Genomic DNA, 16,317 nt, shown 5'->3' with positions numbered 1-16,317 from the left:
TTTTCATTTAGCATTTTGCTTGGAGTTGTTATTGGGAGGTATTTGGGAGCACGGTTCAGCCGTGCTTTTCAAAACTTTTGAATTTTTTTTTGAATTAATTTTTTTATATATTTTTAAATTATTTTAATATATTTTTTAAATAAAAAACACTTTGAATACAAACACTAACCATTATCCCAAACACCATAACACAACACCAATTTCAGAACCCAGGCCCAAAAAACCCTGGCCCATTATTTATAGGGCTCTATTACATATATTGAGCCTGAAAACCAAACAGGGCAAGAATAGCAGAAATCTAAGCTATCCTTGCCCTTTCACCAGGCTATTTCATTGGCTTGAAAGGTCAAGTTAAATGAAAGAATTGAATTCTTGAAAGGTGACCTATTGCATTATAGATATGAATTTGAAAGAACTATATGTCATATATTTGAAAATAAAAATGGATACACAAATTTAAATTTGATCCACTTGCATATGCTGCACTCATAGGAAAGTCTAAATGATGCACACAACATCCATTTTCCAGATCCAGACGCATTTCTACATCAACTTCCGCCTCTTGCAATGCAATCCTTATCCGCTGCATTTACAGTGTTCAGGAAATGTGTAAAAATCAGTAATTGAAGGAAAATATTAATCAGACAACAGGCATGCCCACGCCGAGTCCAGCGTCCAATCATCAAAGGTAAAGAAAAGGCGAAATCCCTTGGTAGATTTTAGCAACAGGCCTCGTGGAAATCAGATTCTGGATCACGAGCTCTGGTGAATCCATAAACATGGATCACTGGCAAGGCAAATTCTCTATCCTTGGGTTTATCCTTGAATACCCCTGAATGCATCTGTTAATGGAGGGGGAAAAACATTGTCAGGAAGAATCGAGTGCACTGTAGACTACTGTAGAAGAGTCTTTTTCTTTATGCACTGATCCTGAGAAAAGAAAGGGGAGGGGAAGAAATGGTTGTTGGTGCCACGTAGGGAGTCCAACGCCGACACACCGTTTACAGAGAACTCGATGAGATGATTTTGGCGATGTCGAAGAAGACCACCATTGGATCACGAAGGAAGCCACACTTGCCGCCTCAATTTAATGGCCTCCTCACACGATGCACGTGTCAAATATATATTTTTTATTCATTTTTTTAAAAAAAATTTTTGTCCCTAATTCTTTTATGCCATTTCAATTTAGTCATAGATTTAAGGCTTTTTTTATTTGGTACCTATTTTTTTAACAACTCTTTGATTTAATCCCAAAATTCATCCTTTTTAATTCTTTTATGCCATTTCACTTTAGTAACATATTGAAGACTTTTTTCTTTTAATTTAGTCCTTAATTTCTTAATACCTCTTCAATTCAATCTCAAATTTCATCCAACTTGTCACTAATTAAAAAAAAAAAAAGGATGAGAAAAGAAAGAGATATGTTGTCCAAATGGATTACCTAATTGGGATCACGTCGATAGAATGGAATATTTTTTTAAAATTTTGTTTCTAATTCATTTATGAACTTTTGATGTGGTCCCAGATTTAATCCAACCCAGGACCAATTAAGACTGAGATATAAAATATAGGGTGAGAAAAGATACAGACATATTGCCCAACTAGGTTATCTCATTGTGATTGTGTTCATGACCCAAGTCAATTATGACTCCATCAAGGCCAAACCAAGGAAACAATAAGGAAGGGGAAAAGAAGGCACAAATTGTCCAACTAGATTAACTTATTGTGGCTGCGTCTATTATTTGGGTTTTAAATTTCACGAGTTAGCCCGAATCAATACAATATGTCGTTGTCTTTTCATTTCACTCCCTATTTATTTATGATTTAATCCTCAAGTAGTCTGTTGTTTCATATTTAAGTCTAATAAGGTTAGATAGAGGTTATAATAATGGTGGCGTGAAATCCCTTATTAACCATATTATTATTTGAACAGTGTCGTTGTCTTTTCATTTCACTCCCTATTTATTTATGATTTAATCATCGGGTAGTATGTTATTTCATATTTAAGCCTAATAAGGTTAGATAAAGGTTATAATAATGGTGGCGTGAAATCCCTTGTTGACCATATTATTATTTGAACATGGTGACTAATTCACTCTTGATTTGCTAGGTCGAACCTTTCTCTGCATTTATTAATGCATATAATGGTCAATTAATTTGATTTAATGCACTAGTCAATTTTTTATTTTTTTATTCTCATTTCAAATATTTCATTGCATAATGAGAAAATAACAATGCTTATATTTTTTTAATATAATAATTAATTTTTGATCGACCTGCAATGAAGCAAAAGCCCTAGACATAGTATCTGCTAAATTTTATGAACATTGTTTAAAGTGTAGATTACTATTTTTTTAAAAAATCAATAAACATTGATAGTGTTTCTATTTTTCTCATAAATTTATTTTGATAAATTTATTTTTAATATAAATAATAATAATAATAATAAATTTATTTTATTGAAATATATTATATTTGAGTGAAGTTAAAACTATTTCATTAAACACTCCAAATGTCTTTTGCCATAAATAAGATAATTACAAATTTTATTACATAAATAATAGTTAAGTGTTTGTTATTTTTCCTTTTCTTCAATCCAATGGTTAGATATGCTTCAAGTTATTATAACTACAAATGTAATAACAACTCATTGTGCTAAATATATCGTCTGTTAGGACTGGAAAAGGGAAAGTGAAATATTGATTCACTCGTGACTTTAGGCACCGTTTGTTTTTATTTCTCAACTTGTATTTTGGATTAAAAAAAAAGTTTGAAAAGCATCATTTTTATGATTTTCAACGTATTTTTGAATTGTGTCATCATTTTTATAACTTGCTTTGTAAACAGTACTTTAGGCTTTATTTATACCCATTTGTTTCATGAAAAATTATTTTCTAAAAATTATTTTTTAAATTTTTTTGTGTTAGTTTGTTATTAAAAAAGTTAGTCAACGAAAAATACTTTCCGGTCAAAGAAAAATTTAGTTTGGTTTTCAAGAAAGTTTTTTTTTTTTACGGAAAACACTTTCTAAAAGTTATAAAAAATTTAGACATGTTATGTTATTTGCTGATTATATCAAATTTGATCCTCAAACTTTTGATTGTTATATATTCTATTTTGAATTTTTTTTCTTCAATCTTAGAATTTGATTTAATTTGATTTTTATATCAACTTTGATCCTTATTTTTATGATTGTTATTTACTTTTTTCTTATCACTTTCTTAATTAAAATTTTTTATCTATCGGATTTGATCCTTATTCTTTTGATTGTTATTTGTTTTATTTGAAATAATTTTGTGAAATAGTAATTATTTTTTTTATAATTTCATCATCTTTCAACTTTTTTATTTGTTAGATTTGATCTCCATTATTTTGATTGTTATTTATTTTGTTTGAGATAATTTCTGAAATTAGATTATTGTTTTTCAATTTCATGCTCATTTAATGTTTTAATCTGTAAGATTTGTTCCTCATTATTTTAATAAACTTGAAAAAAATATTAATAAGTTATTTTCCAACTCATTTTCCATAACATAGCAATTACTGAAAAATATTTTCCAACTTATTTTTCATGATACTATCAAACATTAGAAAATAATTTACTTTCCAGGAATCTATTTTTCAAGGAAACCACTTTTCAAAAGAAAACTATTTTCCAACAAACAAACGGAGCCTTAGTATAAGAGGTCCCGTCTCATTAAAAGCATTTTTTAGTTGCTTTTTCAGTGCAACCTCATTAATAACTTCGGCTTTTAGATGTAACACTAATACTTCATTTGTTTTTATGTTTTAAAAATAATTTTTTTTATTTTAAATAATATTTTATGTTTTCGGATCGTTTTGATATGTTATTATTAAAAATATTTTTTTAAAAATAAAAAAAAATTATTTAATGCATTTCTCAGCAAAAAAACACTTTGAAAAGTTACTGTTATTACACTCTCAAACACCCCCTAAGCCATTTAACCGGTGTTATGTCATGGTTTTATTTTAAAAAAAAATATCAGGCATGTAGGATGTTTCAACGTATTTTTTAACTTAAAAAATTTAAAGTGTAAATTCAAAAGCCATTACAAACATTTAACTAAATAAATCGATAATCATTTATGTAAATAAATGAAAAAAATATTGACAATAACCAAAAGAAAAATTAAAAAAAATTAAGAGATGAATACATATCAAGATATTTAATCACACAAAACGAGATATTCGCTCAATTATGTTCACTAAACTTGTTTACTTCAATTAATAAAAGATAAATCGACATCATAAAAAACTCATGACCTAAAAGATAAATACAAATGAAAATGATCACATAAACCCACATCTTATAAAAAAAATATATAAGGAAGAACAAATCAACAATGTTATTTAAAAATAAAAATTTTTATTTTGAAAAATAAACTTCGTTTGTATAGATCAACAGAAAATTTATAAATAAATTAGAATAATATCTTGAAAAGTCAAACACAAACAAAAAAATATATAAAATAACCTTATATTAAAAAATAGCATTCAAAACCCGTGACCTAGATCATAAGATCATGACAAACTCATAAAAAATAAATTGAAGATAATCACCATGCCAATATTTTTTTTAAAAAAAAACAATTGCAGAATAATAAGATCGAATGAAACTGAATCTATAACAAATCAAATGTCCAAAACATGAATCCATGAAAAAAAAAGCATATAAAAAAAAGCAATTAGAGGGAAATAAAAATTTGATTTGACTTTCGCTCGACAGCAAGTCATAACTTGAGTACAAAGGCTATTTTGATATGTTTTTTTACATAAAAAATTATAAGTATAAATCAAAAGGTTTATCCAAATATCTAATAATAATCTAAGCAAATAACTAAAAAAAATCGTAGACAATGACTAAAAGAAAAGGTAGAAAAATTAAGAGATAGATATAGATCAAGATAATTTACTTGTTTGTGTCCACTGAACTTATTTATTAAAATCAATCAAAGATAATAAAAATAAAAAAAATATAAAATTGAGTTAATAACATAAAAGGAAAAAATATGCATGGCCGAACATATTCGAAATATTATTTCAAAATAACAATATATTTTACAAAATAAAATAAAAAATCTGGAAAAATTAATTAGAAAAAACAAAACTTTTTAAAATAAAAAACTTCATTAAAAAAAAGATTTGCAAAACTCCAGTAGAAACATTAGCTAGACAAAATGAATTTTTTTCAATGTAAGATTTTGAATTCATAACCTTTTATCTTTTTTATATAAAAAATATGTTAGTGATGTCTAATTTAATGTAACCAACTAATCATGGTGTCCTTGCATCGCAGGTATTGAAAGGCTAAAGGAACTTCTCCTTATTAATTATTCAAAAAGCTAATCTCTTTAGTGGTGATGGGTGTATGGTGCTTGGTGTAGTTTGATTTAATATTATTTTTTGTTTCCTTATAATGCTGATCATGAAAAATACCATATTAGCTTTTTAATTTATTTTTTCTTTTAATTCAGTCCCTCTTCTCTTATTTCTTCAATCGATTTCATCTCTGATTATTTGATTTTTTAAATTTATTTTTAAATTTGATCCTTATTCTTTTAATTGCTATTTGTTTTGTTTTGAATCATTTCCTTGATTGATTTGTTTTTTTTTTCAATTTCACCCCTATACATTTATTTTCTTTGAATTTTTATATTAAATTTGATCCTTATTCTTTTAATTACTACTATTTTTAATCATTTTGCTAATGGATTTTTTTTTTACAATTCCATCCTTAAAAAATTTATTTTATTTTATTTTTCCCTGGATATTTAATTTCATTTAATTTTTATGCCGAACTTAGTCCTAATTCTTTTAATTATTATTTTTTTGCATTGTTTTTTTCATTGATTTTTTTCTCTCAATTTCATCCCTTAATATTTGTTTGATTAAGAATCTTGCTTCTTTGTTTTTTTAGGTTTGCCTGTAATTGGGTCACCTCAGTCTCATGACCGAAGTCATAGATTGGAAGGATTAGCCCGAGTTGACGTCCGTCTTTTTTTAAAGTTTTTTTTAATATTTTTTTTTATTTTCTATTTATAGGGTCATCTCAATTTCATATTTTAGGTCATGTGTTTGATTTGTTGACCCGAGTTGGTTGTTACGTTCGCTCAAGGTTTTTTTGTTATCTTTTTTTTTGCTTTGATAAATTTTTAAAATTTATATTTTTAAATCAGTTTATAATAAACTTCATGATAAGACTCGGATTCAGGGTTTTATAGGTTGCGAGCTTTTAAGATTTGACCATGTTTAAGATATTTGTCCGAGTTTACTTGGTTTTTACAGATATTTTTAATTTCACCCCTTATATTTTTTTAATATTTAAATTTTGATCCTTATATTTTTAATTAATATTTATTTTATTTGGTATTACTTTTTATCTTTTCATTAAATTGCATCTCCTTGGGTTTTTTCTATCAAGTTTTATCCTCATTCTTTTTGTTGCTTTTGCTGAGTTTTTTATTAATATTTTTCTACCTATCTCATCTTTTGAAATTTCACGGGATGCAATATTTAGAGATTAGACTAGGTTTAAGAGGTTTATTGGGTTTGCCCTGTTTTTTTTCTTTCTAAATAATCTATTATATTACAAATAATTTTCAATTTCACTCCCTTATCATTTTTAAATCTTTCAAGTTTGGTCCTAATTCTTTTAATTATATATTTTTTTTGTTTGGGGTAATTGTTTTTTCATATTTCATCCTCATTGGGTTTTTTCTTATCAGATTTTAACCCCATTTTTTTATTCCTTTTTTTTTCAAGTTTTTTAATTAATAGTTTTTTCTACAATTTCATCATTCAAAATTAAAATTGAATAACATTTAAATATCTTGATTGAATTCGAATTCATAATTTAACAAGTTTTCAATTTTTTAGATTAGACTAAATTTAGAAAGCGCGTCTAAGTTTGCTTGGTTCTTTTTTTTTTTAAGCAGATATTTTCTATTTTTTTTAAGTTTAACTTTTTTGTTGTTTTGATAATCCGAATAGATTCAATTTTTTTTCATTATTTTTTCATTAATTTTTTTTATATTATTTAAATTATCACTTTAAACAATACCTTTAAACTTGGTTTTTTTAACCATTCACCTTTTTAACTTCAAAAAAATTTTATTCACCCGCAATAAAATACTGCCAACATATCCATTAAACTCGATATACCAAGCAAGTGGATTAATCTACCCATTTGGGAAAAATCATCCGAGCATATTGTTTTTTAAAAAGTTGCGATATTTACTGACATCATCATAATGCGGTATCAGATCATTAACTTGGTGGCATTAATTAATCTTTGACTTCGAATTTGGATTGTTCTATCAGATTAGCAGTGAGGTGCCAAGTAGTGCAATGTGTTAGGTAATGAGAAGTGTGGCATGCTTGTAGATCTTTAAGATTGGTAATGAGAAAAATCTTGAACTTTTTTACTCAAGATATCGATCATCCCATGATGCTAGCCGAAGGAGACAAACAAAAGAAAGTGTGCTGAATCGTTGCCATGAACAATGCATACGTATATATATAGAAGATAACCATGGAAAGTTATCAAACTCTACATGTAATCTTAGAAACATGAATGCATTTTCAGTTATAAGAGGAAATTACAAAATCACGAGACCCCCCATAGCTAGCATTCTCAAGGCCAGCTTCATGTCATCAAAATCTTTTTTAAAAAAATAACCTGAATATTCTCTATGCAAACACAAGGCAGCAATATGAAACCTCAAAAATTATTTAAATCCGATTCTAGCTCTATTAATTTCTGCTTGTCAAATTAAAGGGTTAAAGAACATGATTACGGCTCCTTTCCAGTAACCCCTCCATAATAATCATCTTCTTGTACTCTTTTGAATCAATCCCTTCATAATCAAGTATCTTTTGCGATAAGTTATTAATCCTGGCTTTCGAACAACGAGGCACCAAGAAAAGCCATGTTGAGGTGCATAATATAGCACATACCTTGCCCCATAAGACCAAAACCATGAGACTTACAAGAACCAAACACAGACCGATAGTAGAAGTATGCCCTTTTCCATTCCCTTGCATATTGTCCTGCTTGGGTTTAAATTCGGATGAATTTGATCGAAATGACCGGCTTGTATCAGATAATGACCTTGAATTTAAAGAAAGCGATGAAGAACTCGAGGACCATAAAGAAGAATGTGAAGAGCCAGTCATGTTGCTGTTGGAGATATTTATTCCATCATCTTTCTTGGCCAATTCTTTATTCTTGGAATCTACTGAGTTTTTTTCTGGGTTTGATTCTTTCTCAACCTTTTCTGACTGTTTCAACTTTTGCAAAAGTTTCCTTTTCTTATTCTTCTTGGCCTGTCGAAGAAATCAATAAAGTACCCAGAAATCAGTATCGTGAGACACATGGAAGCAAACAGTGGAGAATTATCTCAAGATAACATGTAGTAGATCTTTTGTCATTAAGTTACACAGTTATATTGGGAAACTGTTTGATTGAAATAAAAAATTGAATTGTTGGACTTTTCATTGATCAATCGTGTAGTTTAGACCCAACAGCAGGTCAAAAGAATAGAGCATCGATTCTAAGACCACGTAGCAGAAAAGCAAACAGATTTAGTCCAGAGAAATTCAATATAAATATTATCCATCAATAGTTTCATCATTACAATTATGATAAAAAAAAAAAAAACTTGTATGGATCAAATCGGGCGGCCAAAACCAGAGAGATAGTAATGCTATAAAAAGCAAGAGTCGGGAAGACCGAACGTACAATAATATTCAAAATTCAAAGAATAACTTTCAATGGAAAAAACAGGACCAGAACTTGAACTTCTGAATATGGTAACGAAAATAAGCCTAAAAAAAAGAAGCAAAACCAAACAATTCGAAACATCAAACAACAAATAACACACACCAATTACCGAATAACGAATAAGACTCTGTGTGAAATTAAAGATAACGAATCAAACATCATCGTTAAAAACAGGGGAAAAGCTATAACAAAAGTCAAAGTCATTGGAAGAAGATACTTACCAGTGATGTCTCGAACAAAATTGCCTTCAATAAGCGAGAAATATTCTTCTTGTGTCCTCTCTTTTCCGGGTAAGCAGTTGATTCCTTGCTTGACGATGGTAGGTTGGTGGGAAATATCTGAGGGAAAACTTCTCCGTCTTTGATCTCCAACTTGACACACTTAAGAACTGGATCTCCTCCGCCATAGTGGCCCCCGCCCTCTTCAAGGCCTTGTCGCTCTAGACCGTCCATAACCACTGGTCTAAAACACAACAAGAACTTGTTTTTGTTCTTGTTTTTCCTGTTTTGGTCAGTGCTGCTGTTGGTTTTTTTGGTCTTGGTCGACTGCATGGGGGTGTTATTAGATAAAAGATTGCGGTGTTGTTAGTTGCAGATTTTTTATGTGTGCATGCGGGAATTTAGGTGGTATTTGTGGGGAGAGAAAACTGTGGAGAAAATCCGAGAAAACGAGGGAAAGTGTGCGTCTTTTGTTAAGAAGAAGGTGGCGTTTGGGTAGTTTACCGAGGGCCGTTAGTCTCGCGCTTTGTATGCTCCGTTTAGATTACGACAAATACTACAAGGAAGTATAAAATTTAGGGAAATTGCTCAAAAAGGAAGGGACTTTTTGGTGTTATATATCCACGTAGGATTCAACTATTTATAGCCGATCACTCGTGCTCCTCGGATGCCTCGTCAATCCATACAAGTTAGATGTGTTGTTTGAAGTTGTGTTTAAAATAGAATTTTTTAAAATTTTATTTTTTTTATTAAAAATTAATATTTTTTATGTTTTTAAATGATTTTGATGTGTTAATATCAAAAATAATATTTAAAAATTAATAAAAATATTTTTCTAAATAAAAAATATTTTGAAAAACAATTTATGAAAAAACCATTAAATTGAGATTAACCATAATTGATTGCAATAATGCAAATAATTTTATTTATTTTTTCACTGAATTGGCTTGTATTCACAGCCATTTTCAAGAGCTTTCCAATTACCAAACCACTACCAATTAGATCTAGTTAATTAGAAAGAGAGGACAAAAAAACAAAATAAATTGAAGAGAATTTTCATTTGACAATGAGAACCAATCACGTATCATTGCTTTGAGCAGAACCTTTTATTATTATTATTATTATTATAAAAAAAAATTATAAACTGTTTAAAAATGTGATAACAGTTATTTTTTAAAATGTTTTTTTCTCAGAAATATATTAAAATAATATATTTTTTTATTTTTTAAAAATTATTTTTAATATCAGTGCATCAAAATAATTTAAAAACATTAAAAATATAATAATTTAAGGTAAAAAATAAAAAAAATTAATTAATTTTTTAAAAAATTATTTTAAAAAAACAAAAATAAATAGAGCCTCAAACACGGGAGAAAGATTTGTACATTCCCATTGACGCCTGCAGAACATGTTGAGTACAGAGTGTTGAATCAGCGTTCGATAATCTGGTCTTGTGTTTTAATGACAAGAGTAGACTTGGACCTGGCATTCGATTAGTCTGAAACCATGACTTTAGACTGGCGATAAGAGGGGAGGAATGACCCTTCAAAAACTCTCTAGCAACGCGCATCACACATGGGAAAGGAATATATTATTATATCATATTAATGCTATAATTGTAAATCTTTTAGGTGACAAAATTATAATTTTTAAGTTTTTTTAGAAAATAAGTTTTTTTTATACTTGATATTTTATTATTTTATACTTGACTTGACCTGTTTATCATTTTATTTTATTTTATCTTCATTTTTTATAATATTTTTTTAGTTTTTTTCTTCTTTACACTTTTTTTTTATAAAAAATATTTTTTTATATACTTTAAATATTTATCTCTCTAGTCTATTTATACAATATTTTTGTTTTTATTCTTATTATTTTGTAATATGTTTTTATTTTTTTATACTTTTTTTAAGTTATTATACAAAGATTAAAAAAATAGTGTTTCACTGTAAAAATTACAACATTGTTTTATTTTTTTATTTTTTTATTTTAACTTGAGACCTTATATGTTTTTATTGGCACAAAAGTTATTCGACCTGCAGCGAAGCAAGTTAAATAAACATATTAATATGTATTTATTGACATAAATAGTTCTCGATATATTTAATTAAATGCATATATATGTTTTTTTATTTATTACTAATTTTTTTTAAAATGTATTTAAACTTGCATATTTATTTCTTATTTATAAAAAATTATCCAAAAATAACTAGTTGTTTTCCAAAACATAAAAGAGAAATTAAAAAGAAAAATCGAAAATATGTGCCATGGGCATTCCAATCTAGTGCCTCCTATTGCTGTATCGTAAATATTATTTAGTATGTCCTTTTTCTCTTTTGGAGAAAGTATTGGGAATGTCCCTGATTTTAGGGAAGAAATAGGGTATTTTAGAATTCTAACAAAATTTGATAAAAGTTTTGTAAAAATAACATAAATTAAAAAAGTATTAGAAGAATAACAAAAAGCTATTAAGAATAATCATTGTTTTAAAAATTATATTTGTTTATTTAATTAACATGTATTAAAAATCAACCCAAAATTTTATAAAGATCTCATGATCAAAAAATAAGATTCAATATACAAAAGTCAAGGAATGAATCATTAGAGACACACTAGAACTTCATTTTTTATAGATGCAATACCGTTATAAATATATCAATGAGACGATTCTAACCACATCTTGAAAGATCACCAAACATAGTTGTAATTTGTTAGAGATTTTGTTTGAGATTAATTTAAAATTAATTGTTAATTCAGAGCTAATTATGATTTTATTTGATGTTTTTCCAAGGTATCTATAAAATCATCTTTTAGCAACTAAATCTTTATAAGATGTTGGGTTGAATTTTGTTTAGGGTAATTAATTTGCGAAAGAAACATGTCTTGAAACATGACTAAATTATATACAAAAACTTATTTCAAAATATAACTGTTATTTCAAACAGTGATTTGATATAAAAATATTTTTGTTCTAATTATGTTATGTTTCAAATATTTTTTTAATTTGTATTATTTTTCCAAAACTTTTGTAGCGAACTACTTATTTTTCAAAAACAATCCAGAAAAGGAGTGGAAACCATAAATAATCCAGTTTGTAAAAAGAGAAGAAAAAAACAGTGCAACTTTCTATGTTATGGTTTTTTTTTTCTCGTGGAAGGGCTACACCGTGGGCAAGGGAACACTTTTTTTTGTTTGCTTTACTTTCTTGGTTTTACTGTGAATAGTTTTCTTATCACCTGTTTTATTCAATAATAGTTTTTCCAGTTTTTCTATGAATTGATTATTTGTTAATAAAAAATATATATATAATCCGTACATATTTACTTTAAAAACTTCTTTTAAAAAACTTAATGATAAATGTTATGAGCTACAATAATGGTAAATAATATATTAGTTTGGGCTCTGCAGCGGCTTAATATTAATTTTAAAAAAAAATATCAAAAAATGTTAAGAGTATAAAAAATATTTCAAACGTATTGGGTCTGATGTCATGACAGACCCAAGCGCCTTGGGTCTGGTATTTGTGGCATGCCCAAGCTTTTTGAATTTGGTAGCCATGCTTAATTATTTTTTCTTATAATTTTTTTTTTTTTATATAAAATAAAACATTTAAATTATCCTTAAAGTGTAATAAACAGAAATCTTAATTAATTTTTTATAAATTGTTTTTTATTTTTTATAAAACAAATTTAACTACCCTTTAAGTATCCTAAAAAAATGCTAATTAATTTTTTTAATATTTTTTTTATTTTTTATAAAAAAATACATTTAAACTACTCTTAAAATATCCTAAACATACGTGTTAATTAATGTTTTCTATAAAAGTTTTTTTGTTATTTCATAAAAAAACATTTAAACTATCCTTAAAGTATTCTAAACAGAAATCTTAATTAATTTGTTTTATATACTTTTTTATTTTTTATAAAAAAAACATTTAAACTACTCTTGAAGTATCATAAACATAAATGCTAATTAATTTTTTATTAAAAAAATACATTTAAACTATCATTGAAATATCCTAAACAGAAATCCTAATTAATTGTTTTTATAAATTGTTTTTTTTATATAAAAAAATATATTTAAACTATCCTTAAAGTATTCTAAAAAAATTCCTAAATAATTATTTTAATTTTTTTTTTATAGGCTCTTAGGTTTGGTGGTCATACCAGACCCAACCGACTTGGATCTGGCCGTCTTGCTAGATCCAACTGGCAACCAAATTGTTTAGAATTATTTATAAATGAATACATTTGAATATTTACTAGATTAACCTTTTGTTTTATCAAATAATAATTGATTTATTTAATTTTTGAAACACATAATATAATTTATAATTGCTCTTAATTAAAAATTAGGGATATAATTGAATTATATGATACATGATTATAAATTAATAATAAATAAATTAGTTTTTGTTTTGTGAAAAAAATTGAAGCAGACACTACTATGATGCTCTAAATAACAGCTAAGAAAGACTTTGATACTATCAGTTTTTATTTAAAATAATAAAAATAATATAAGACAGTAGCAAAAAAAAAATAATCTATAAGAAAATTAATAAAGTGTTCAATTTATTCTGATGAGTTTTGAAGTAGAATAATTATTTTCAAATTTTAATGTTTATATTTTTTGTTGACTTTTTAAAACTTTTTAGAATTTTGGTTGTTGAAATAAAATATAAGGATGGTACTATATTATTTAGTTGTCAAATAACTTATTTATATAATTTAGAGTTTTACATGGTGCATAAAGTAAAAATAAAAGTAACTTGTATTTTATGTTGCATTTTATAAAATAGTCAATTTTTATGAATCAAGAATTTTCTTTTCAAAATTTTTACTAATATTGGTCTTTTTACTAATCAGATGATAGGTTAATTTACTTACTGTTATATTATATATTATATTAAGGATGCAAGACCTAAGTGTCTGAGTTTGACATCACACATGATTACCAGATCCAAGCAATCAACAAACAAAAAGATAACAATATTGCATTTTAGTTGTCAAGAGAGAGAAAATAAGAAAAAAACTTATACAATTGATCACCAGCGGCAATCCAACAACGATATGTTTACACGCGCCGCTCCATGTGAAAGTGGGCACGAATGCGCATTTAGTTATATGTCTAATGGGCAGATTTGACCACCTGGAAGTGTCTCACACGCCTCCATAAGGACGCGGACGCCGTCCACTTGTTGGGGTGTGTAGAACACGCTCCAACAGCTTTTTGATTAAAAATACAAAATACAATGTGAAAAATACTAAAATGCCCTCATAGTCCTCTTAATTATACAAAATACCCATGTAAAAAATATCAAAATACCCTCAAAGACAAAGTTTTTTTTTTTTGTCTTTTATTAGGCTAAAATTTTTATTTGTTTATACTTGGAAATAGAAAAAAAAAACTTGATTGCCCTTATGAAAAAAAGCTAAATAAACATTTATCCGCTCACAAAAAGATGAGAAATTAAAAGTGAAACTACTATTACAATTCACAATGAAATGTCTCTCGATCTAAAATAATTTCCTCGTACCATTTAGCTTTTATTATAATATAACATGAACAGGTAAAACAAGTGGTTTCAATAAAATTCATTTATCTTAAATTCTTTATAGCTAGAAAAGATAAAATAAATTAAAAAATTAATAAACTTTGAAAACCCAATATTACTCCCTTTTCACACACTCACAGTATCTTTGCTCAAAAAACTTCCCTCGAATTTTCCAAATTCCCTTCAAAATGTTGAAAAGTCTCTTTCAATTAGTTTCCCTAACATAACCTGTCATTAAATTTTAGCAAAGACTTCAAGGACTCAAATTCTCTATTTAAATAAAATTCATTTTTTTCAAATTTTTTTTAAGAAATAGAGAAAAGGAAAAGCAAAGTAGAGTATATAGAAAAATTGACGAGAATTTTTTTAAAATAAAACAATATGAATTGAATTTAATCAGCATTAGATAAGGGGCTAATTAGTTAGTTTTGAAATCAGAGACCTGTTTAAACCATTAAAAAAACATAACACTGGTAATTGGAAGTATTTTTATCTTTTTACAGGTTCTCATTAGTCTATACCAAATTGATTGGGCTAAAAATCTTTTTCCTTTTAGAATTCCTAATAAACTTCTAAAACACCATTGAAATAAACAAAAATTAAAACTAGAATCAAATGGCACTTGCATATTTTCACAATGATTTTTATGTAATTATCATGTCAAATAAGGGTAAATTTGGTCTTTCACTGAGCATAAAAAATAATTAAAAAAAGTATAGTGAAACGACCAAATTACTTTTTTAAAAGCTAAAAAATTAAAACTAATCTTGAAGGGTTTTTTTTGTCTTTTTCTAAAGGCTTTTTGGTTATTATGTGGTAAGCTAAAGGACAATTTGATCTTTTAACAAATAAAAATAATTAAATAATAAAAAGTTGTTGGTGTGTGCAGCAGCATCGCATAGCTGCCAAAAATGCCTTCGCACCATGGCGTTTGAAGCATCTTTGTGTCTTTTTTCTTATGGGGCAACACGTGTCAGTGTTGAGTGGCTAGTTTGTTGCTGGTGATGTTTTTCTTTTCTCTCTCCTTCTCCTAAAATGATAGCTTAGTCCTCTTTGTTACTGATATTTCAAATCAAGTCCTTTCTTTTGATTTTTAATTTTTGTTCTTGACCTTTTTATAAAAGTTTTATTTGTTTTCAATTTTGTCTATCAATTCCAATTTGACATATAATGGTTTTTTCAAGTTGGTCCTTATTCTTTTGATTTTTAATTTTTTTCTTGGTCCTTTTGTAAATTTTTTATTAGTTTTCAATTTTATCCTACAATCCAAATATATGGTACTATATTTTCTAATTTGGTCCTTATTGCTCTCATTTCTAATTTTTCTCTTAGCTCTTTTGTAAAAGTTTAATTTATTTTTAATTTCATCATTCAATTTTATGGTATTTTGTTTTATCAATCTGATCCTCATTCTTTTTCCCATTTTGTTAAAGTGATTTGTCTTTTCAATTTTACCATTCAATAAAAAAATTGATTTGATTTTTTATGTCAATTTTGATCCTCATTCTTTTGATTTTTTTGGTCTTTTTTTCTAAATTGATTTTCCTTTTCAATTTCACCCTTCAATCCAATATAATTTTTTTTTGTATTTCAATTTTGATCATCATTTTTTATTTGCTAATTTGTTAATCCTTTTGTATAATTGAAATTATTTTTTAGGAATTGAGTTTCATGATTTTTTAGATATGGTGTTGTGGGTCTAATAACCCGGGTCATGAGTTTGAAAAGTTACACGAGTTGAC

General features: G+C 26.8%; 1 protein-coding gene and 1 long non-coding RNA gene across 2 annotated transcripts; both read right to left on the bottom strand.

Moving 5' to 3' along the window:
* Positions 1-221: 221 nt before the first annotated feature.
* LOC112326760 (uncharacterized) lies at positions 222-1,080 on the bottom strand. Its single transcript, XR_002980653.2, has 2 exons — positions 999-1,080; positions 222-842 (listed from the first exon to the last, which is right to left on the bottom strand). It is a non-coding gene; the product is annotated as an uncharacterized LOC112326760 (long non-coding RNA).
* Positions 1,081-7,577: 6,497 nt separating this feature from the next.
* LOC18095669 (uncharacterized protein At5g23160) lies at positions 7,578-9,548 on the bottom strand. The gene is made up of 2 exons (XM_006370297.3): positions 9,025-9,548; positions 7,578-8,346 (listed from the first exon to the last, which is right to left on the bottom strand). Exons 1-2 carry the CDS (start codon positions 9,352-9,354, stop codon positions 7,801-7,803), a joined length of 876 nt encoding a protein of 291 aa, XP_006370359.1. The 5' UTR covers positions 9,355-9,548; the 3' UTR covers positions 7,578-7,800.
* Positions 9,549-16,317: the final 6,769 nt, after the last annotated feature.

Source organism: Populus trichocarpa, chromosome 1, assembly GCF_000002775.5.
Source record: "Populus trichocarpa isolate Nisqually-1 chromosome 1, P.trichocarpa_v4.1, whole genome shotgun sequence".
NCBI lineage: Eukaryota > Viridiplantae > Streptophyta > Magnoliopsida > Malpighiales > Salicaceae > Populus > Populus trichocarpa.
Note: the sequence above shows the minus strand (reverse complement) of the source record. Positions and strands in the feature narration are given on the sequence as shown.